The sequence below is a fragment of the Paroedura picta genome, chromosome 7 (genome assembly GCF_049243985.1).
Source record: "Paroedura picta isolate Pp20150507F chromosome 7, Ppicta_v3.0, whole genome shotgun sequence".
Classification (NCBI taxonomy): domain Eukaryota; kingdom Metazoa; phylum Chordata; class Lepidosauria; order Squamata; family Gekkonidae; genus Paroedura; species Paroedura picta.
Window position 1 is genome coordinate 27,022,104 of NC_135375.1, and position 24,413 is coordinate 27,046,516.

Sequence of the window (24,413 nt, forward strand, 5' to 3'; positions counted from 1 at the left end):
CAACTACTGCAGTCATTTTAACAGTGTGTACAGAGTTTGCTAGGCAACCTTTTCAACTGGTGGCTGAAATCTCACAGCACAACATTTTTAATTTGAGTTGCGCTGTTTGTTGCTTGCAGAAACACAAGCATTATTCTCCTTTCTGTAGATTTTAACCTGTACAGGGGAGCCAATCAGAGTGTCTCCCTTCTTCCTGTTTTCCTGTTTTCCAGTTTCAAGTTCACCTCAGGTGATCATCTGCATCGGCTTTTGTACAAGTATCAGAGCCTTTGAACTTATGGATATATAAATTATCTCATCTGCTCTCTCCTGAGCTAGGGTTGCGTGCCTCGGCAATCACCGAAACCCAAAGCGGCATGTAGGAGACCAGCGCTGTGGAGAGGAGGGGTAGCACTGGCATGCCGCCAGCAGCTGCACGCAGCTCAGAGCTCTGCACCTGTATGTGGCGGCTGCCTGGCACGCCCCTCCTTTCTGCACTGCTACCTGGCTGCCTCGGGCTTCAGTGATGGCCAAGGTGGCTGAACCATGCCGAAGCGCACAACCCTATATTACATTTGTCAGTCAACTATATGTTCATTAATTACTTCTGTCAAGGCTTGTTCTAATGGTTAGACTGGCTTTCTTCAAAGGCCAGACACATTTTACCCAGGAAACATTATAGAGATCCTGAGAAGAGAAAGAGGCAGTTCAGTGGCTAAGAGTAACAAAACTGGTCTGGTAAGCCAGATAGTCAATAATGGTTGCCACGAACATGTATATTTATGTCTCTGAGATAGGTGCAATATATTTGAATATTTCTAACCAATCAAAGCAGACAATTCTTGCATTCTCTGTTGACCAGTATCTTCAGAGGCAATCCGATATTCTAGTATGGTGGAAAAGGAAATCTTTACAACTGTCTCATCCTGCTTAAAACTAGGAGCTGAAAATAGACTACAGTTCCTGTCCCTTAATAGTGGCACCTTACTGGTTAAGTAGGGTCTGGTTTTCTATCCTCAGTTCAGGATGTGTGCAGATCCTGAGTACTCCAACCAGGAACTTCACCAGAGAATACTGTGTCATATAGATACAGGGTAGTGGATGGAAGGTATTTCTGATGGTGTGAGGTGCATAATGCTGCCATCAATCAACAATCTACTTACAAATGATATGACATTCTTTAAGGGAATATGAGAAAAATTGGAGGTTAAGAAAGCCTCTTTGCCTCAAACCAAATATACTTCAAATGCATCCTTTTGTATAGTGTTTTCCAAGGCAACATAAGACCTGTCATTTCCTGGAGGTACTGCAGATACTTATTCAGCCTTCCTTAAAGATACCTCAGGAAGTTCCTGTTAATGTACTGATGGCCAAAGTTTTCTTCCTGTTGCATTAGCCATGAGTGTTTGAGAGTTAGGAAGGTCAAGGTCTTCCTCTGATGCTGCCTCCCAGCACTGGTATTCAAAGACTCGCTATCTCTGCACACGGATGTTCCCTTTAGTCACTCTGGTGGTTAGTAACTAGGGGTGAAGCAGGCTGGGAGCCAGCAGCCCCCCCCCCAGCCAGCTCTCGCTGCACAAGGCTGGAGGGAACAGTGAGAGTGGGGCAGACCATGTAGTGTCTCCTCCTGCCCCCGGCCAGTAGTGAGGAGGTGAACAGCAGTGGGGCGCTCATGGGGGGCAGGTACCTGCTTGTGCTGCTACTGCTGCTGGGGAGGCATGGACAGGCACGCTCACCTCTGCTGGGGGGTGAGAAGGGTGGCTGCCTCCTGTATGGAGAGCCTGCATTCCTTGGAGGAATGGGTGGTGTTCCCAGATGTTGTAGACAGTGAGGTGGTAGACACCAGTGTGGGTTCAATGGAGGAGGTAGCCAGTCCACACAGCCCCCTGCCAGTGATGATGAGGCATGCTGGCTGGTCATGGAGCTGTGCGGCTTATCTCCTACCGACTCCGTGTGGTTGAAGTAGGAAGGGATGGGTGGGGTGGGGAAGAGCCTCTGACTGGCCCTCAGAGGGGGAGGGCCCTCCCAGTGAGGGTCAGTCAGTGCCCCCCCCAGTACTTCTTGACAGCATGGCAGCTACCCGAGTGACCCTCAGTGGGGAGGGTTCTCTCTCCCAAGTTCCAATCAGGGCCAGGACGTCATCGGAAGCATGGTCACGATTTTATGTGATATGATGATTACCCACTGATGGACCTTTCATAATGAGCTTGCTTTTAAAGCTGTCAGTGGTTGTTTCTATCACTTTGTCCTCTAGCAATAAATTCCAAAGTTTAATTACTTATTGAGTAAAGAAGCATGCAGTTTTCATAAGTGGTGCTAAGGTCTGTTCCTGCTTGTCGCCCATAAGTGGCCTGTACTCTGTACTAGTTATTGCTTTTTCTTTCTTTTTTGCCATCCAGTTGCAGCTGACTTAATGGGGATCTTGTAGGGTTTACAAGGCATGAGAGGTCCCTTTGCCATTCCTTGCTTCTGTATAGGAGCCCTAGTATTCCTTAGTGGTACCCCATCCAAATACTGACCAGGGCCATCCCTGCGTAGCTTCCAAAATCTGATGACATCAGGCTCTCCTGAGTTCTCAGAGTTTATAATTACAATTTTCTTGTTTACTTTGTCAGGAATGGTGATTTTTATAAAGTATTTTGAATATGAATGACTAAAATCTTGCTTTAAAAAGAATTTCACTCATTCCAAAAGAGAAAATATTTTGTGTGGGTTGTTTTCAATGTTTGTAACATCAGAGGTCATCCTCTAGAAATACTGAGGAGGAGAGGAATACTGTGTTTGTAACATTTCTCCACCCAATCCCCCACCCTTTCATATCTTTATTCCCCTACCTCAGCAGACTTGCTAAAAGTAATCTTAGGGAAACCTCAGTGAATGACTGTTTTGTTCTGGTTTGTTTTTTTGTGACTGCTGTAAGCTTCCATTATTTGCTCACTATAGACCTAATAGGATCATGAAGGACGGAAGGAAAACTTTGTGAATATAAATAGTAGGTATCTATTTTTAGAGTACAGCATGCAGTATTTGTTAAATGATAATTTATTGTAAAAAGCTTATCTATTTATAGTGAAGTAGAAAAGTTTGCTTGCCAGATGCTGGAGAAATTAACAATATAAAATAATGAAACTAGAAAGAATGTGGGCCAATTTTATTTATACTCTTGTTATACAGCTTCCATCCCATTAGGGCTTTTTGCTTATATTTATGGGACAGGATATTTAAAGGCTCTTCTGTGTTAACACTATAGAACAGTCACTTCATAAATTAGAAATATTTTACTGTGGCATATAACTATCTAAAATTATTAAAGTATGCATGAAGCTTCCTGCTAAATACATACAGAGAGCCTGGGTAGTAAGATTTCCAGATGAGTGCCTAATTCATTCTTTGATAGTAACTTTGGTTGGCAGTTCTGCCATGCATTATGTAGGTTGCACACTGTGCCTTCATCTTAGTTGCTTTTAGATTTGTTTCAAATTCAGTCCAAGAATTAAGGTGTTTTTGTATACATTTTATAATTTATCCTGTCGCAGTGCCTACTTTGCTTCATATGCAAACAGTATATGCAAATTACTGTTGTGGAATTTCAAACTGAAGAGGTAACCTTTTCTGATCCAGATCCCACTTTTAATCCAAGGTGCAATATGAGGCCTCTTTTATAGGTTGTAGCATGCTAAGTCCACCTTCACTTTTCCCCACCAGCCTTTGTGACCTCTCAAAGCCAAGCCTGAGTGTTGGGGAAACCTTGTGGATAAAGTGTCTTGGCAGAGGTCAATGAGGGGAAGGGGACTGGGTAAAATCATCTCCACTGTTCTCTTTTGCTATTTTAGGGAGGGGAATAGCCATTGTCCAAGACATATGATACCTACCCAACAGCACCAGATAGTACCAGATACTTCTGTTCCTGAGGCTAGAACTTTCTTTAACCCAGTCAGGTGGTTCTTGGCTCTTCTTAGATACAGTGGTGAATAATGACAGTTCTTTCTTTGGAGTTGGTTTGTATCAGAGTTACAAGTTTTTGTGAATTCTTGAGATTCCATTGAGATTTTTTCCATTGAGATTCTTTTGTTTCACATATTTGGTACTTTCAGATTCTTGCATTTTCCATAGGTTCATATTCTAGGGCAGGGGTAGTCAAACTGCGGCCCTCCAGATGTCCATGGACTACAATTCCCAGGAGCCCTTGCCAGCATTCACCAGCGAATGCTGGCAAGGGCTCCTGGGAATTGTAGTCCATGGACATCTGGAGGGCCGCAGTTTGACTACCCCTGTTCTAGGTTTTCCATAGGTCCAGATTCTCTAGTTTTCCATTGAGATTCTTTTGTTTCATATATTTTACACTTTCAGATTCTTACATTTTACATAGGTTCAAATTCTCGGTTTTCCGTAGGTTCAGAATCTCAGGTATTACACTGGCTGGGTTTCCCAATGGGAGAATTTTCATGTTTTACATTTTTATGGTTCCCCCCCCCCTCCTAGGAAACCAGGAAGGATGGCTGGGGGCACCTTGCTTATAAAAGTGGACCTCTTGGTCAAGTTTAATTGACTTGAAATTTAGAGTTATTTAAAGGTCAGGCACCAGCAGTTCTCCTGCAGTTTTGGTGCCCTTTAAAAATACTCCCTAGACGTGCTGAAAAATTCCCCATAAGGAAAAATGGGGCCAAAAATATTGGAAACCTGGGGGGAAATCAGGGAAAAACCTCAGGAAATTATGATATTTTTCAGATATGACAAAAATCTGATTTTTTTTTTTTTGCTGTGCTCTCCCAGCAGTGTGTCAAATCTGCACAGCCAGTCAGGAGCCCCACTGCCCCCACTCATTTTCTGTAAACAGATTTTGGTGGGTGGCATGGAGCCCAAGGCCATGGTGTGTGAGGTGAATTCAGTCTTACATACACTGTAACCACTAAATTGTGTCATTTAATTCACTGTCTGCTGCCTAGAATCCACAGATTGTGTTGGTGCCTCAGTTGCAATAAAATTATTAGGTAAAAAGTATTTTGTATCCTGATAACAAAAACTATATATATTCAAGGTAATATTTTATTCTGGATATCAGATACAAGTTGTTCTTCTAGGCTACTGAGCTGCTACTTTGTCTGTTTTCAAACAATCTCTTGGTCAAAAGTGGTCATATATAATAGAAATTGATGGTTTGTCTGGTCTGTCTTTAACTGGTTCATAGATTATAACATGGAGGTGTGCTATCCAAATGAGAGACTTCTATCTGTCCTGTTAGTGTAGTGTACAAGTAATGGTGTTTTGTAACTATTCTAATGTGTTTGAGCAGTTAGAAATGTTGGGCTACATGTGAGGTAGAACTGAATTTTAACATATGTAATATGTAATGATGAAGGGATGCTGGTTTCCATGAACACAAATGCACCTATAGCTGCTTTAACCAGTTGTACTGCTTATACATATCTAAGAATGATATAGAGTGATAGAGTGAATGATATATGTAGAGATGTGAAGGCCTGAAATACTTGAAATATTTATCTTGGATCTTTTCCTATTTTTCCAGTGAGAAATTTGTAAATGGGGAACCTCTGAAAAAATCTGGAAGGGGGGGGGGGGTTAATGAAGTGTTTTTCAAGACAAGGGGTGGGATCCAGTCAGCATTTCTGCAAATGAAAACAAGAGGCTGAGTTCCCTTTAGTCATTTTTAAAGGCTTTTCTGGGGATTTCAGGGCCTGCACGTACAAAAGCCATGTGAGCTCTAGTAGGTAGGGGAACTCGGCCCGATTGAATGAAATAGCTGGCTGGATCCAACCAAAGGTTTTATTCACTCAAAATATGCTAAATGAAGATATCTATATAAGACAAACCACTGCATTAAATAACTATTTCTGTGCACTCTTTAGTTATATATATTTTCCATGATAAATTTGTTTAAGTTTATCTACTGTTAATTTGCTCTAATGTGTATGCTATAATACACTGCTGAAGAGTTCAGTGTTTTCATTATTGCATGGTTCAATTTGACATCCAAATAGGTTATTTCTGCTGTAAAAGACTGTTCTTCTAAAAATGTAGTGGTTAAAGAGTAACCAATTCTAATATGGAGAACTGGGTTTGATTCCCCACTCATCTACATGCAACCAGCTGGGTGACTTTGAGCTAGTCACAGTTAGAATCAGAGAATCATAGAAGTGACCATACAGGCCATCTAGTCCAGTCCCCTGCACAATGCAGGATCAGACTAAAGCATTCATAACTATCAGTCCAGTGAGGGTGAGCTCACAAGCTCCTTAGGCAGCCTGTTCCACTGCTGAACTACTCTGACTGTGAATTTCCCCCCCTGATACCTAGTTCTCTTAGAACTGTTCTCATTGAGCTCTTTCAGCCCCTGTCTGTTATAGGTAGAGGAAGGGAAAGGTGTTTGTAAGTTGCTTTGGGATTTGTTAAAGTAGTGAAAAGCAGGATGTAAGAAAACAACTCTTCCTTCCTTCCTCTCTTTGTATACCGCTCTCCCTGAAGGCTCAGGGCGGTTCACATGAAACAGAAATGATACAGATAACTCAGTTTTAAAATAATACAGTGATAACGGCAAGCAACTTAATGTAACAGTAGAATAATGTGGAGTGCATTAAATTAATGCATACTGATAGGCCAGTGGGTTGGGTTGGAACTGCAGTGAGTGCCATAGGAGGGAGGCTCAGGGGGAGGGCCCACAGGAAGTGGTAGTTCAGGTCGACCTCAACCAAATGCCTGGCGGAGGAGCTCCCTTTTGCAGGCCCTGCGGAACTGTTCAAGTTTATTCATTACAAAACATGGAGAGAGGGGAGATCTGCTAATTTTTAGTCCTCATTTTACTAGTGAATGTTGTGCTGAATCCTTCTTCCTAAAGTGGCTGAAGAGCAACACTTTTATGAACAATAGTTTTGAAAGCCACAGAAATATTTTAAAAAATCAATAGAGCACAGTGTAGTTTATCAATTTTCAGTCAAAGGCCAGTGTCATAAGCTGTGCCAAAAAAGCAAAAGCTACATTGGCAGAACTCCAGAAACCAATCGCTTCTGAGGTATCTGAAATTGCAGCAGCCATCTGTTCTGTGACCTTTCTCCAAAAGTAGAGACTCGAAACAAAAGAATAACTGGCATCAAAATATAGGATTTTGTGCTGGCCTGTACAACCTGCTGCCCTACTAAAGGAGAGGCATTGGCTTGGGTCCAGCAATCCATGAGCAGAAGGGAAATGCACTTAGTATAATTCTGCTTACACAGACAATAGTGCAAGAGTTGCAGCAGCACATAGTACGTCACCATAATTTTTAGTAAGGTAGCTATGTAGCACAGAATATGCTATGACTTTCTCATACAGGAAAAATGGGAGGAATATAGCCCGTTTGCACCAGCAAACAGTGGGTTGGATCCTGACTACATTTGCAGTTTCTCCTGATTTCCTCTTCCTGTCATAGACCCTCCTCATGGCCTTCCTGTCCTCTAAGAGCAATCAGTGAGAGGGGGGAGAAAAATTCCATCTTCTATTGGAAAATTTAGTCTGGATCCAAGCCAGCAAAGAGTAATTTTAGCCTTTCCCCTTGTGCATGTAGGAATCTGTTCCGGTCAGTACAGAAGCCAGCTTTTGTAAATTTATTTTAATCAGGGTAGATACAGGTTCAGTAAGAACCTGCTTATCTGCGATTTCCTCTTCTGCTTTTGTAGGCATTGTCAAAAGAAAATAAGATAAGACCAAGTCTGATTCCTTAAACACTGACTTTGCCTATTGCTAGTTCCCCGTAAATAAGTCATGACAACTATTTTAATGTGAAATGCCTTTCAGTAGACTGCGAGAGGGAAATTTGGTTTTATAAAATGGATTGCGCGCGAGTGTGTATTTAGAAACATGCTATCTTTGGATAGATGGATCTCCCCTTGAAAGCAGAATGAATTATCCTTTAAACAAGGTAGTTTTCCCTTTGAACGATGGTGGGGAAAGTCTTGCACATCCAACAAATGGCTCATGCCGCTTTTGACTTGTTGGCTTAAATTTTAGCTGTAGTTAGAGACCAAAGCATGTCAATAACAAGCTTTATAAAGACATTTCTGTTCCTGTTTAAGCATACCTCTTTTAATCCGGGTAAAATAAATCTGCCAAATATTCTAGAGGTGTGTTTAAATATTCTCTGACAAAATGCTAAATTTTTTTCAAAAGACTAACCTTAAAGAAGCCCTTTGGGTGACATGTTTTTATGGAGTTCCAATTTTTCTCTCCTCAGTTTTTAAAAGAAAATATAAATAAAAGAATTGTGTCTTGATTTGTCTTTCAAATTGAATTTATTTGGAACATTTTTGTTCTGCCCTTCCATCCCACTTAGGGATGGAACCTGCTAAACCATCAAAACCATTAAACCAAGTTTTAAAAATGCATAGTGATTTAAAAATTAAAACTCTTGATTACAACACAGAAACAGGAAGGTTAGTCAACTGAGTGCCCAGTGAAATAGATGTCTTCACTGGTGGAAAGCAATGACTGAGGGGGAGAAAGCTCTCCAGGAAAGGAATTCCATAGTTTTGGTGCATGACTAAGAAAGCTTTTTCTTGAATTGCCACTCTCCTAGGCTCAGTTGATAAGGACATCCAAAGATGGGCTTCTGAAAACAGCTGCATTGGTGGCAGTGATGGTGGGAGTTCATATGGGAGTTAGTGGTACTTTAAGGCAGGGGTAGTCAACCTGTGGTCCATTTGCTGGCAGGGGTCATGGGAATTGTAGTCCATGAACATCTGGAGGACCACAGGTTGACTACCCCTGCTTTAAGGTATATTGTCCCAGACTATATGGGTCTTTAAAGTTCAATATCAGCACCTTGAATTGGGTCTGGAAGTTGATTGGAAGACACTGTAAGTTGTTCTCAACCTTCCTAATGCTGCGGCCCTTTAATCCAGTTCCTCATGTTGTGGTGACCCCCAACCATAAAATTATGTACGTGTTCTTTCACAGAAATTAAACTGAAAATGACCAATGGCGTGAAGATCGATTGTTCATGAGTATATATAAATTGGGTTTTTTTTCCGGGGTTTCTCAGTTCTGTTCTGCCTCTTGTCCCACTGTGCAGATCTCGCTCTTTTCTGTTGCTACAGACAGACGAGCGCTCTATCTTGAACTACCCCACAAGGATGGTCCCTCCCCCCGGCCATGAACTGGGTGAAAGGGAACAGGAGCAGGAAGCATGTTTTACCTGCCTGGATGGGGTGCAACTGACATCTGTACCACAAGCCAGGGATTTGGGAGTGACTTTTGATGCCTCAGGTGGCATTAGGAAACCTATGTAATCTATTATGTATTACCCGTCAGTATTACCATTAGCACCAGCCCGATGGTCCAATATATGGGCAAAGATTTTATTAGTATATAGAGTATACCGCCTTTTTATCATGTTGAGGATTGCTTTTAAGATTATTGGGCATTGTTTTAGGCTATGTTTTAGATGTGATTTGTTGTACATTGTTTCTTTTTTTGTGAACCGCCACAAGCCAGCTTGCTGGGAGCAGCGGTGTACAAGTCCAATAAATAAATAATAATAAATAATGAAAACATAGGTACAGTTCGGACACTGTGAAAAATATGGTTTAGTTGAACTAACAGTGTTTGGTGTGATTATCTGCATGCTGGGCACCCAAGTATGTCTAGGTTGGGAGTGTCAAATCTGGATCTAAATCATGGCTTGTTGGTTAATTAAGCACAGTCATTCAGCGTGCCTCTTGACTATCAAGCCATCTGACAAAAGCAAGTTAATCAAATCCTGGTTCACCTCAACAAATGAGGGTTTTAAGGATTGTTTGTGAGTCAGATGCTGGTTTTATGAACTAACCGTGGTTTCTCATTATGTCGGACCTGATGTATAAGGGTGCTGGTGTAAGTGGTTATTTCCAGAAGAAATAAATTACAAACCTTTTTAGATAGCCGTTATTTGGTATTTAAATTCAACTTCAAATTGTACTGGTATTTGTTTTGTTGCATTGGTGTTCTTAAAATCCGTACAGGGGAAATAGCAGAAGCATGGGTCCCAACACCATTGTTCTGTATTTTGCTTTGATATTTTAAACTGTGAAAGCAAACTGCTGAAGAGACTACTAAATTAGAATGATGAAAGACTTGCTTGAACTTTTTCCTTTGTTTCTTGATGATTGTTATAAATCATAGATTCATTTATCAGTTTCAAACAGAATTAAATTTGTGCAAGCAATATCTTTTGGCAGGTATTAGGAGATTATAAATTGCAATAACACACCGTAAAATAATACATTTTAAAGCAGAAATGCCCTCTAATGTGTTTTATTTATATTTGAAAACACTTTGGACATAAAGAACAACGTTGGTGTGCAGAAGAGGTATTTATTTATTCATTTATTTATTAGATTTTTATACTGCCCTTCTATACGGTATGTTGATGTGTAGAGATATTTCTATTTTCTGTCCTCCGCAAGAATGAGCAAAGTTTTTCTATAGTGAGACCGTAACCTCCAGTTTCAACAGTACTTTTCCAAGTTGGACTGTAGTTTGAGAAAAAGAAGGTCTAAAGCACTTTTTGACTAACATAGTTCTGTATTTCTGTGGCTCGTGGTCATTAACTAAGATATTGGATTACCATACCAGTTCTTTTTAAACCCAAGATTTAAAATATTCTTAAATTCTTTATGCACCATTTGTAGTAGTAATTTCTACATGCATGCACTGACCAGGAAGTTCCCACAGCTGTAGTAATGGGGCCTCACTTGTATTGAGCAGTGTTATGTTAGCTTTAATGCCTCCATGGCACATGCATTATTATAAAATGCAGGTTGACTGAGCTATTGCTCTGGGAAGTATAACTTTGGAGTTTCAGGCATGTGTGAAAAATCTCTTAACATAACATCACTATTATGATTACTTACATTTAGATTAACCACTTTGTAAAGATGGCTTATGGGTTTTGATAGTCCTGGAGATTTTTCCATGCTTGTATGAGATGAATTTTAAAACTTAACTCATTTTTTTAAAAAGAGGCTTGATTTATAGTATAACATTTTAAAGTTGTTCATTGAATTGTCCTCTTATATTAGGCACTGCCGTTTATAATTTTGTATGAGAACATTGTTTTAGTATTCAAGAGACAGTCTTGAGGTCTGTGTGGATTCTGTAGGACTGAGACAGTGAATCATATACTTGATATAGTCATCCATTTTGGGGTGGAGGACATCCATTTCATGACATTCTTACATAAACTTTTCCCAGTGTTCCCAGATGCTCTTGTCTCTAGTGCAGCGGTTCTCAAACGCTCTTACCTTGCGACCCCAAATTCGACAGCAGCGTGGGCATGCACAGAATACTTGGCAGCACGGAGGCAGCCATTGGAGTGGTTCTGCCCTTGTTTGCTGCCTGCTCCTGCCAGGTACTGATTTATCTTTACCACAGCCCTGTGAAATAGATTAGACTGAGAAAGGGTAATTGGCTCAAGGTCAACCAGGCCCACTCTGCATGGCAGCAGACATGCTGGGCCGCCATCGATACATTGCTGCAGAGTTGCATGCTCCCCAGCATACTCACGCACCAAAATGTGTCCCTCTGGGGAACACAGCAGTGGTGGATTGGTTCTGCCACTCAGGAAGGGGCCCCACGGGGGGGGGGGGGTTAATGTTGCAATCCCACCTTCCTGTAACATGGGGGAGGAAAGCCTCTGTCCATCTTGCATCATGGCAAAGCTTTCATGAGAGAATGGAGCTTTGAACCTGGGGGTTCCCAGATCCTAGGGTGACACTCTGATTATACTACACTGCCTCTGTGTTCTCTTGCAGTGGTCCCCAACCTTTTTATCACCGGGGACCACTCAACGCTGGGGACCACTCACCGAGGACCACTCAACACCTTTTACTGAGGCCCAGTGGGGGGGTAGTTTACTCCTCTACTCTCAACCACTGCCCTAACGCTCTCTGATCGCTATGGTAATGTTTAAACATCCCTTCAAAATAAGATACAGACACGCCACAACAATGAAGTGTGTTGTAAAGGGCTGGGGGGGGGGGGATGAAGTAAAGGGCCGGGGGAGGGGAGAGAAGGCGTCCTTCAGGGCCCACCTCCAATTAGTCGAAGGACCACATGTGGTCCGGGGCCCACAGGTTGGGGATCGCTATTCTCTTGCTTCCCTCCTCTTGGCAGCCTCTCCCTGGGAGAAGTCTTGTTATGTTGGCAGTGTTGTATCTTAGCAAGTCACTCCAGGTGAGTTTTGTTATGGCCACTCTGCAGAGAGTTGCTTGGCTGTTTCTTCCCTTCAGCAGCATGGCCGGCCACAGCAGTATTTTAAGTGAGAAGGGGCTTTTCTGTGGCCTCCCTGTCAGCCAACTGTTTGGCAGAAGGGGAAAGTTCCCCCTCCCCTTAAAAAGGAATGCCCACACCCATGCCCTCAGGCTCCCCTGCGTTGCTCTCTGAAGGAAATACCTTCCTCCCCTCAGTCAGGGGCTGTCAGAGGCTCCTTCGCAGCAGGCCTGAAGCGGGGGGGGGGGGAAGGGGGAGCACTCTGCAGCCTCCTGCCATCTCTGTCAGGGTTCTCAGGCAAAGTTACATTTGGACATGACAGTTAGGACAGCCTTGGGGCGAAAAGGCCTGGTGCAGCCTGTCCAAGCCTCCGTTCTCATCCCCCTTGGCAACCCTACTGATCTCCTCTCCCTGCGGTGGTCAGGAGCAGACTGGCAGTGATGTCTCTAGATTGCCCCTGGGTAGGCGGGCCCTGTCAGAACTTTGGCTCAATGACTGAGCCTCCCGACTGGCTAGAACTCTTGTCTGTCCTGGTGAGGGCCCACTCAGCCCTTAACCAAATATGTATACCGCTCCTTGAGCAGTTTAAAGATTTGTATCCCGCCGCTCCTGGCCCAGCTGGCTTGCTCTCGCAGCCTTTAAAAGCCATACAATTCCAATAGAAAAGCAATAAAACACCATTCAACATTACGGTACATAAAAAGCATCAGGTGCTTATACTAATAAATACATCTAAAACTCTCCAGCCATGTTGTCCGATTTCTATTCTATTGTATAGGGGAGGAGTCATTAGATGGCAACCACCACCTAGTTTCAATGAATAACATTATGAGTGTATGTTGCAAAACTTTAAAGGTGTTCTATGCTGTCTCGAATCCTTTCCTACTTTGCCCCTTTCTTCTAAGGACATCTAATCTAAGAACATAAGAAAAGTCTTGTTGGATCAGGCCAATGGCTCATTCAGTCCAAAACTCTGTCATACAGTGGCCAAAAACCAGGTGCTATCAGGAGGTCCACCAGCAGAACTCCATAAGCCCTCCTACTGTGGCGCCCAAGCTCCAAGAGTACAGAGCATCTCTGCCCCAGAGTGTTCCATCCGTACTTTGTGGCTAATAGCTACTTATAGACCTCTGCCTCATGTTTATCCAATCCCTCTTGAAGCTTTCTGTGTTTGTAGTCACCACCACTTCTTGTAGTAGTGAATTCCACGTGTTAATTACTCCTTAGGTGAAGATGTAGTTCCTTTTATCTGTTCTAAGCTTATTACTCATTAATTTCAGTGAGTGCCCTAGGGCAGGGATAGTCAACCTGTGGTCCTCCAGATGTCCATGGACTACAATTCCCATGAGCCCCTGACAGCATTTACATGGGTTCATGGGAATTGTAGTCCATGGACATCTGGAGGACCACAGGTTGACTACCCCTGCCCTAGAGTTCTTGTATCGTGAAAAAGGGGGTTTCTTTCTCTACCTTCTCTATCTCTGTAAACCTCTATCATGTCATACCTCAATCGTTATTTCTCCAAGCTAAAGAGTCCTAACCTCTTTAATCTTTCTTTGTAGGGAAAGTATTCCGTCCTCTTAATTTTTCTGCATTTCCTCTTTAGGCTAAAGTTGAAATATTCTGACATTTTACTAAGGCAATAGAATTGAGAGTTTCCTCAGCAACTTCCTATACAGGTCAAACCTTACTCTATCTGATTTGATGCTTTTTCCCACACTGTAGGTAAATTGTATCTGATCTAGTTAACTGTTGCCGGACACCATGCTTGCATGCATTCCAGGAAGCCATTACACTTCAAAGTATTTGGACTGAAACAAGGAATAACGTTCAGCTTGTTCACATATAAATGATGAACATGCAGTTTGTGAGTGGCTATTGATAATTTTGAAGTTTACTCTTCATTCCGAATGCTGGAAACTATTTTACAGCTTGTTTATAACTATGAAAGCTCACACTTTTCAGTTTCAGAAGATAATTGTCTACCTGCATTTAAGTAACTTTTGCTCTTAGCAAGAGTAGGTTGGTTTTATTGTTGCATGAGAGGAAGTGAGTCTCTTCTGTCCTTTAGAAAGCAAGTAAAGATTGTTAGGCTTGCGCTGCTGGAGTACATTATTAATAAATGCTTGTGCAAAGCCCACAAGGAAACTTTTTAATATCAGTTGGTGATAGTTGAACATATGGAAGTCTGCTTGCTTTTTCTGCTGCGTAATGGTATTTTATTCAGTGGAATACCTCTGGACAAATCTGATCTTGTAAAAATGCAGCTATTTCAAGGTCCAGTTTCGATTAAGCTGAGCAAATCAGGTTGTTTGTGCTAGTTCCCTGGCTGCTGATCTTAAGTTTATGGTCATCCTTCCTTATAGTAATTATATGAGTATGTTGTGTGTATGTGCTGGATAATGGAATGGGGCAAGGGCAAGCCACCCCGAGACTTTTGTAAGAGGGGGCAGCCTATAAGTCTAATGAATAATTTTAAAACAAAAATTAAAAGGGTGGGTTACTGTGCACGTGGATGATTTTCTGAGGTGTGAAAGGGGCAAATATTACAGGCCTAAGCAGAGTTACAGCCCTCTTAAGTTCATTGAAGCCACACACACCCAATCAAATAAGGCTTCTATATACTTACAAGCATTCTGTCTTGAAATGGTAGCAGGGTATTCGGAGTTGATGCAGAGTCTTTGCTGCAGTTGTTTGGAGGTAGCCTGATGAAGCTGGGGCCGAGGATGATCTGGGGCCAAGGGACCAAGCCCTATGAAGATTGGTTGAGAGACTTGGGAATGTTCAGCCTGGAGAAAAGGAGGTTGAGAGGGGACATGATAGCCCTCTTTAAGTATTTGAAAGGTTGTCACTAGGAGGAGGGCAGGATGCTGTTTCCATTGGCTGTAGAGGAAAAGACATGCAGTAATGGGTTTAAACTACAAGTACAACGATATAGGCTAGATATCAAGAAAAATATTTTCACAGTCAGAGTAGTTCAGCAGTGGAATAGGCTGCCTAAGGAGGTGGTGAGCTCCCCCTCACTGGCAGTCTTCAAGCAAAGGTTGGATACACACTTTTCTTGGATGCTTTAGGATGCTTTGGGCTGATCCTGTGTTGAGCAGGGGTTTGGACTAGATGGCCTGTATAGCCGCTTCCAACTCTATGATTCTGTGAAGCTGGTTTTGTAAGAGGGAAGCCACAAGTGGAGGAGAATGTAACACTGGAAAGAAATGAATGCACAGTCGTGGACATTTTTGTGTAATTCTACCCATGATATTGTTGTTCTCATTCTGTAGGCTCAAAGGTGGGTTGCTGTATTATACATAAACTCTGTTAATGGCATGTATGTATGTGTGAGGCTTGTGAGCAGCCCCATGCGGAGCACTTTACTTCTTCATTAGTCTCAAGATTGCAGAAACATCAGTGATGATAATAGATGTTGACAACAGTGATTACAGTGGTGGTTTGTTGTTGGCAGTTTTAGTTTAATTCCGTTGGTGGTGCAGACGACACAAACAAAAGTGTTCATATCCTGATTATGGCAGCTGATTAAAGTATGTTTCTTTTTCTGTATGAACATAAATTAGTAAATAGATGGATAATATTTTAAGAGCTGAAGAAGCAACTGGTTCTTTGTAATCAAGATATTTTTCGTTCATCAGTTTTAAATATATTATTCAGATCAGTACTAGGTCTGCTGTGACTGAGTCACTAATTCTTGCTCTCAAATGTGTGTTTTTGGGCCTGCTTTGGGAAGGGGGGGGGAGAGAGGGTTATTTACTAATTTGTTGATTATCGCTAACCTTAATGAAGGACACTGTTTTAGTAGCTTTGGATCATAGCGTAATACAATTCTTGTTTCTAAAGTAAAACTACTTAAAGTTTGACATAACGGTCTAGAAAGAATCTACCCTCTTCTTTCAAAGCTTATCTTTGTTGGCTTATTTTGAAAGTTTTTCAAGTATTTCTTGTACAAATTTACTCTTGTGGAAATGCAGGGCATATACCATTGTAGTGCCTGCCCTACTTATCTGAGGAAATGAAATTATCAAGAATAGCCATTCAGATAAAAGATAGTCTCTCTATATAGTTCCATGTCTTAAGGCAGGGGTAGTCAAACTGCATTCGCTGGCAGGGGCTTCTGGGAATTGTAGTCCATGGACATCTGGAGGGCCACAGTTTGACTACCCCTGTCTTAAGGAATGTGTCTTATCACAAAGCATGCTGCGTTAACGGCATGAGAGGTCTGGAAAGTGCTTTTCTGTCTTCCTTAATGGTTCATATTCACAGTAATTTCATTTCCAGTGGGGTTGCACATTACTTACAGTCAGCTTTCAGTTTATTTGCATGTAGCCATAAGCCATCCCAACATATTACTTACAGAAAGACTTCAGCTGTTTGTCCCCACCACTGTAACCTGTTTTTAGCAGTTGGGGAGGGAAAGGAAAACAAGGGGGTTCAAGGGTTACGCACACTACTGTCTTAACTGACAGTCACATTTATGGTTTTTGCTTTTTCCTTACTGTAGTCGTGACATGGAGAATAAAGAAACCCTCAGGGGGCTGCAGAAAATGGATGACCGCCCAGAAGAGCGCATGATCAGGGAGAAACTCAAGGCAACATGTATGCCTGCCTGGAAGCATGAATGGCTAGAAAGGAAGAACAGGAGAGGTCCTGTGGTACGTTGCCATGAAAAATTGTTGTATTAGAACTGGAGTTGCTCAAAGAGCAGAACTAATTTTTTCTTTATGCATTGCATGACTTTAAAACAAAACAAAGAAGGAGAGCCGCATAGTAACTGTAATTTCTTTCAGTGTGTTAGCTGCTGATTTTAAAGCGTTGAACACCAAATAATGTCCAGGTCTGCAGTGCCTTGTTGAAGTCAAACTCAGATATGTGTTCCTTATTACGTTACAATGCTGCCCTCTGTTGTCAGACATTTTGTGATAAGTCATTGTGGCTTATTGTCAAAATAGATAGTCAGAATCCATTGGGTATGTGAAAGCTTTAGCCACTTGGATCTTGAATGTTACAAAGTTTAGAACAGTATTTCTTTATGGGAATTCAGACCCTGTATTTCTTAATTAGAACATTGGGAATACCTCTTTCCATATATTGTGAAAGCTCACTGTCTTTGTGTAAGACAGCCTTTCTCAACCTTTCTACCATTGAGAAACCCCTGAAACATTATTCTGGCTTTGAGAACCCCAGAAGTAGTATGATCATGCAGAATATGGTTGGGAAGCATATGTGTGCACACGCCCTCCCGGGGCCCTTCCCTTTCCCATCCCCTCCAGCTCCATTATTGGACATAAGGGAGGGGGGCAGGTCAACATGACCATATACGATTATATCACCCGATAAATGTTTAACACATCTTAAAAAATATATTAAAAATGAATTAACTCCGACTAATTTAAGAAACCCTTCCAGGACTGTCAAGCAACCCCAGGGTTTCATGAAAGCCTGGTGGAGGAAGTCAAACAGGATAACAAGGGATTTTAAACAGGATAGTATGCTGGAACCCTGCAACCATCCACCAAAAATGGGTTTACTATGAATATCTCTTTTCCTTAAATCTTTAGATGGCTGTAAATAATTCCATATCTTTTTTTACAAGGTGGTAAAGCCAATACCAATAAAAGGAGATGGCTGTGAAACAAATAAACCAGCAATGGAAGCACCTACTGAAGGGCAAACAACCGCTACGTCACCTACTCAGAAGGGAAGACGGAGCCCTTCCCCTAGCAGCTCTTCCGCTTCCTCTTCCAGGACTGTTAAATCTGAATCGCCTGGAGTGAGAAGAAAAAGGATATCTCCAGTACCCGTGAGTTTGAGAGCTGTTATATAATTGGGTGGGGGAAGAGTATCTGAGAAAAGCAGCATAGACATCATAAGTTTTGAAACTGCATAGTAGAGCAGCTGAATGCCTGTGATTTCAATATACAGGTCTCAAGGAGATCTGCCGCATTCTGTGACTGAATAGAAATCACATTAATAAGTTTGGAGGGAAGGGGGGGAATTCATGACAAAATGGCTGAAAATTAATGGAAATAAATTGGCTTAAGTTTCAGAGTGGAAGAATAACACCGCCTCGAAGAGCTCCATCTCCAGATGGCTTCTCTCCATATAGTCCTGAGGAAACCAGTCGCCGAGTCAATAAAGTCATGAGAGCCAGACTGTACCTCTTACAGCAGATAGGACCCAATTCTTTCTTGATAGGAGGAGACAGCCCTGATAATAAATACAGGGTTTTCATTGGGCCTCAGGTAAATATTGCATACATTGCACAGAGTTATTATTAATTACAAAGGTCAGTGATCTCTAGGAGGAATAAGTTTTATCACTCTTAAGAACATTGTTGTTTATTAATAATAATATATATTAGTAATAATTGTATTTGTTATCTGCTCTTTCTCTTTAGTCTAATTGGCTTTTCTAAAATGGTAAAGTAGCAAAATAACCTTGCTTTCTAGGTATTTCTGGCATATTGTATATCTAATGCTATTAAAACCCAGCCAGAGCATAAAACACTGAGTAGGCCGACATGGCACTCATAAAACAGTTCTGTGGCTGGAGGCAAACTGTAGAAATGATGTAAAAATTATTGTATTTTATTATTTTTTTATTTATTTGATTTCTATACCAACCTTCCATATGGCTCAGGGTGGTTTACATACAACATGGGGGATACATGGAATGAATTAGTACATAACATAAACAAACACAACAACAACAACCCAATAATGCAATTTCAGTGATCATAAACAATATAACAGGAATGGAACCCAACCAAGGCCCCCAAGGGGACAGACTGGTTCAAGCCATGGAGGGATGTCTGAAGGGGGAACTGTTGACAGTCTCAGCCGAATGCCTGGTGGAAGAGCTCCCTTTTGCAGGCCCTGCGGAATTTTGGGAGTTCGGACAGGGCCCTGATCTCTTCAGGGAGCTCGTTCCACCAGGTGGGGGCCAGGACAGAAAAAGTTCTGGCCCTCGTGTGGATAAAAAGATACATTTTAGACTGGGCCCTAAAAGATAGTAGGGTAGGTTCCAGAAGAGCCTAAAAGGGAAAGTATCCTACAGGAGAGATGCCACCCTTGGAAGATACTCTTGGTTTATCTAATTCTCATTTGTTTGGGTATGTGTGTAGGCATAGCAAAGCATCACTGAAGTTATAAGGAGCCCTCGTTAGTCTTATGTTGGTGATATATGAAAATGTGCATTCTTTGCTGTATGTAAAATCTTCATAGCTATGGAAACAATTTTTTGGGAGGAAGTCATTGATAGTAATCGTTTCTTTTTTTATTAAGGCATAATCAAAAGAACTCTTGATAGAGCAGTTTTTAGCTCCTAAGAGAAGTGCGTGAAAAATTCAAAGTAATACAATGAATACCTTTGTGCTTACAGACCTGCAGTTGTGGTCGTGGAACATTTTGTATTCATCTTCTGTTTGTTATGCTTCGAGTGTTTCAACTTGAACCTTCAGATCCAATGCTTTGGAGAAAGACCTTGAAGAACTTTGAGGTAGGGCCATTCTGTCATGGCTATTATGCTTTCAGTTTCCTGAAAGCTGATGAAATTGTTAGACTTCTAAATTAGTAAGAGTTCTGCCTTTTGCTTGCCATGTTCCTTTTAACATCCCTGTTAATAGTAACAGACTTCTACAATGGACAGGTATTAGATTATATTCTCATCATTCTTAAAATGAGCTTTCCCTTTTCTGTCATCCCTACTAGTAGTTTAGAGAGATGCATACAGCAGCATTGATGTAGGGCATGATGTTAGTCCAGTGTGGATCTCATTGAGATTCAAGGATCCATGTCCACATATTTAACTGATGTTCTTTGAACAGAGGCTCTCTCTCTCTCTCTCTCTCTCTCTCTCTCTCTCTCTCTCTTTCTCTCTCTCTCTCTCTCTCTCTCTCTCTCTCTTTCTCTCTCTTTTTTTAAAATTGATATCTCTCATTGGCTTGAGTATTGTGGATCATGAGTATACTGCCCTTCCTGGATACAATTTCTCTCCTTACTGTTGCCCTCCGTCTTGTGGGTTTTTTTGTCTGTGATACCCCTGAAACCAACCGTGTCAATATTATGGAGGTCTCTGAGGCTTTTGGGGGAAGGGAGAAAAAAACCACATTGTGTCTTTGTATTTCCTCTTGTAGGATCCCATCCACTAATTTTACATATATTATGTAGCAGTAGGCTAAACTGAAAGTAAATTTTCTACTTTAAATGAGACATTAATGTTTTTTTCCAATGTTAGGTTGAGAGTTTGTTCCAGAAATATCACTGTAGGCGTAGCTCAAGGATCAAAGCCCCCTCTCGTAACACCATCCAGAAGTTTGTATCACGCATGTCCAATTCTCATACATTGTCATCATCTAGTACGTCTACATCTAGTTCAGAAAACAGGTTAGTACTTTTACTAAAGAAAGTAGTGCAATTCTACTTAGAGCTATTGTGAAAAATCTGAGTTCCAGATTATAAGGTCAACTTTCATTTGTCATGCTGAATTTTTCTTCATGTACAAGACATCTTCCATTACAGAGGTTCTGGTAATATTTTTTGCCAGATACTTGAGAAAATAATGTTTTATTTAATTTTCTGAGTAGTTAAGCTTGCAAAATAACTGTGTTTCTCAAGTGTTTTTTTTTTTAATCAGAATGTGCTAGGAATTAACAGACACTTTAGGCGGAAGGTGTTCCTGGGGCAAGGAGGCCATGGAGAGGCCCTCCCCACACCGGGCGCTCTGACGGAGAGGGGCTCCTTGCCCCGGGAAGGCCTCTTGCTGTGTCTGCAACAAGGAGGAAGGACTTCCCAGGGCAAGGAGGCTGCGGAGAGGCCCCCTAACCACCAGGCGCTTCTCCAGAGAGGGGCTCCTTGCCCCGGAAAGTCCGTGGAGAGCCCCCAGGAGGGAGCGGCTTCCCCACAGCCCGCAGAGAACACCCTCTACGAGGTGCCAGGTGTACTCTGCGGGCTGCGATGAAGCCATCCACGGCCCCCTGCCGTCCCAGTGAGGCTTTGCCTTCCCAGCCGCATGGCCTCCTTGCCGGAGGGCCCGCGTAGTGTCAGGGTAGCACGGCTGGCCCCTGGAGGCAGGCGCTCCAGGGGCTGGCCCAATCCAAACATGCCCAGCTTTGCTAGGAACATCCGGATTGGCCCACTGACCCGGACAGGGGTGGTGTCCGGGCCTTTCTTTTATTTATAGGACCAATGGTTAGGATATTCCTGGTCGATTATCAGAGGGTTGCATTTATCAGGGATGGCCAACAAGCAGCCAGAGGACTGACTCTACCTCTCCCCTCCCTCCATTTTTTATTTGGCATCAGCTGCCTTGACAGATTTTAAACAAGGTATGGCCCATAGTTTCATTCGCAAGTAAAATGCATGTTGCTTCTAATTTGTAACAAACGGAGCAATTCATGTTCTCTTTAGGACTTTATAGGTATCATGTAAACATTAGAGTTTATATTAATGTTGTGCCTAAGCATCCAAGTTCATTGCTGTGGAGCACTCATAAAGGTGCTTATTCAAGAGGAGGCACACTTGTATGTCAGAAGACAGTTATGACTTCTGGGCAAATATTGGGGGGACAAAGTGGCATCAAGGATTCCAACAGACTTGGTTATTGTTGGCTTACGAAATGTCATAGTTTGTCTTGATATCGCAGGTGGTTTTGGAAAGTAACCATTTCTCACATTAGACTTTTTTGTACATAAAGATCTCATGCTTGTGTATAGAAGATATATATTGGCTTCCCAGCTTCTGCATTGGATTGAAATATAAGATAAAAATTCTGTGGCTTCTTCATTCATTCGTCTATCCCTGATGCATGGCATTTTCTAGTGTATTCGTTTTAGCTTTTAAAACAATTATATTGAAATCTGCAATAATATTTCTGTGTCTTCTGGGGGTTGACTTGTTACCTTGGGCTACGGACCCCTGGAGACCCAGGAACTTGCATCTGTGTCGTAATGATTTGTAGAACAGAATAAAGTAGCAGTAGCTCAAGTTCTATGTTTTCAGTGGGAGCTTGCCACTGTGCCAAGATCCACCTTGATGTAGTGGTTAAGAGTGGCAGCTTCTAATCTAGGGAACCAGGTTTGATTCTCTACTCCAGGTGTAGTCAACCTGTGGTCCTCCAGATGTCCATGGACTACATTTCCCATGAGCCCCTGCCAGCAAGCGCTGGCAGGGGCTCATGGGAAATGTAGTCCATGGACATCTGGAGGACCACAGGTTAACTACCCCTGCTCTACTCCATATGCCGCCAACTAGGTGACTGTGAGCTAGTCAAAGTTATCAGAATCCTCTTAGCTCCACTTACCTCACAGGGTATCTGTCTGTCGTGGGGAGAGGAAGGCAAGGTGATTGTCAGCTGCTTTGAGACTCCTCCAGGTAGCGAAAAGTGGGGTATAAAAACTGTTTTTTATAACAAACATATACATGTAGGCTCAGTTCATAGTAGGAAACTGTAGCTAAACTAAACTATGGTTTTTGGATTTAAAAAATCCCAACTTTAAGTACACACTTGCTTCAACTGAGAGGAAAATAGGTAGCTCAATGAAAATATCAGTTCAATGTGCAACAGCTGGGGATTATTCGGGAAGGGATTGAAAACGAAACAGCCGATATTATAATGCCAGTGTATAGAATTATGATTTGGCCTTATTTGGAATGCAGTGTGCTGTTCTGGTCATCATATCTCAGAAAGAGCGTTGCGGAGCTGGAAGGAGTACAGAAGAGGGCACCAAAAGATAATTCAGGTGTTGAAGTTTATTTCCTGTGAGGAAAGGCTGAGGAGTCGGGGACTTTTTATTCCAGAAAAGAGATGACTAAGACAGACATGAATAGAGGATTTATACACAGTATAGAGAGAGTGAAAGGAGAGAACTTCTCCTTTCTACAAAATGATAGAACTTGGAGGCCTCCAATGAAATTGATGGCCAGTAGTTTCAGAATGGACAAAAAGATCTACTCAATTAATGATTGAAATATGGAGTTCGCTGCCAGAGTTTGTAGTAATGACCACAGAAATCTATTCCTTTAAAGGGAGATTAGAAATATTCATGGAAGATGCGTTTATCAGGGGCAACTAGCCATAGTGACTAAAAGGAAACCTCTGCATTCATAGGCAGTAAGCCTCTATCAATGGCAAGGCAACATCAGGGGCTGGTTGACCATCGTGTGAGACAGGATGCCAGACTATGGCTTAACCTAGCAGGTCTCTTCTTATGAATCCAGGATTTGACTCAAAATAATCACTGAATTCTGATCTGTCAAAGCCAGCCAAGTGGTCTGCATTCAATTTACACTATGCGTAATGGGTTCAATGAAAAATGGTTTCATATTATTTCTCAACTTTATTTTGTATATACCTGGAGTACAAATGGATGCTCAAAAGGAAGAGAAGCAGGATGAAAATAGTTGAAAGGATTACAGCCCTTTGTACTCTCTCTCGCTCTCCTTTAATAGTATCAAAGATGAAGAAGAACAAATGTGCCCCATTTGCTTGCTAGGCATGCTGGATGAAGAGAGCTTGACTGTCTGTGAAGATGGTTGCAGAAACAAGCTTCACCACCATTGCATGTCGATATGTAAGTCAATGATGTTACTTGTTGCTTGCTTGCATTGAGCAGGAACCATTGAGCTTCACTGATATGTAAACTGGCATCTTTAAAAAATGAATATGTGTGAATAAAACCCCCCATTAAAACTACACAACCCAACAAAAGATGAGCGGCAAATTACCCCCCCACACACACACACACACACACCTGCCCAGACAACCGTCCACCTCAGGGGAATGGAATTTGTTGATGTTCTAGTGCTGCCTGAGGAGGGGCCCTTGGTCTTCCCGGCTCTGGTCTCAACCAAATACCTAGCGGAAGAGCTCCATTTTACAAGCTCTGTGGAACTTTGACAGCTCTGTCAGGGCCCTTAGCTCTTCCAGGAGTTCATTCCACCAGGTCGGAACCTATACCGAAAAGGTCTCAGCCCTGGTTGAGGCACTTCCCTTGGGCCAGGGATCACCAACAAATTAGAACCCTCAGAGTGAATAGCCCTGTAGGGGGCATAAGGAGATAAGCGGTCCCTCAGATAGGTGGAGCCCAAGCCACAGATGGCCTTAAAGGTTAAAACCAAGACCTTGAACCTGATCCAGGCTACAACTGGTAACCAGTACAGCTGCCTCAGCACCAGCTGGATATGGGCCTT

The 24,413-nt window shown here is 42.2% G+C and overlaps 1 protein-coding gene across 3 annotated transcripts in view; it reads left to right on the forward strand.

The window, feature by feature from the left end:
* Nucleotides 1-24,413, forward strand: part of MAP3K1 (mitogen-activated protein kinase kinase kinase 1) — a 58,340-nt gene that overhangs the window by 15,516 nt on the left and 18,411 nt on the right. For 2 of the 3 annotated variants that reach the window (XM_077347154.1, XM_077347156.1), the window contains exons 2-7: nt 16,727-16,877; nt 17,819-18,025; nt 18,267-18,467; nt 19,606-19,722; nt 20,461-20,609; nt 23,673-23,794. In XM_077347154.1, coding sequence (XP_077203269.1) covers nt 16,727-16,877; nt 17,819-18,025; nt 18,267-18,467; nt 19,606-19,722; nt 20,461-20,609; nt 23,673-23,794 — 947 coding nt within the window. The remainder of the gene's footprint in view (nt 1-16,726; nt 16,878-17,818; nt 18,026-18,266; nt 18,468-19,605; nt 19,723-20,460; nt 20,610-23,672; nt 23,795-24,413) is intronic. The other variant, XM_077347155.1, reaches the window with a different exon arrangement.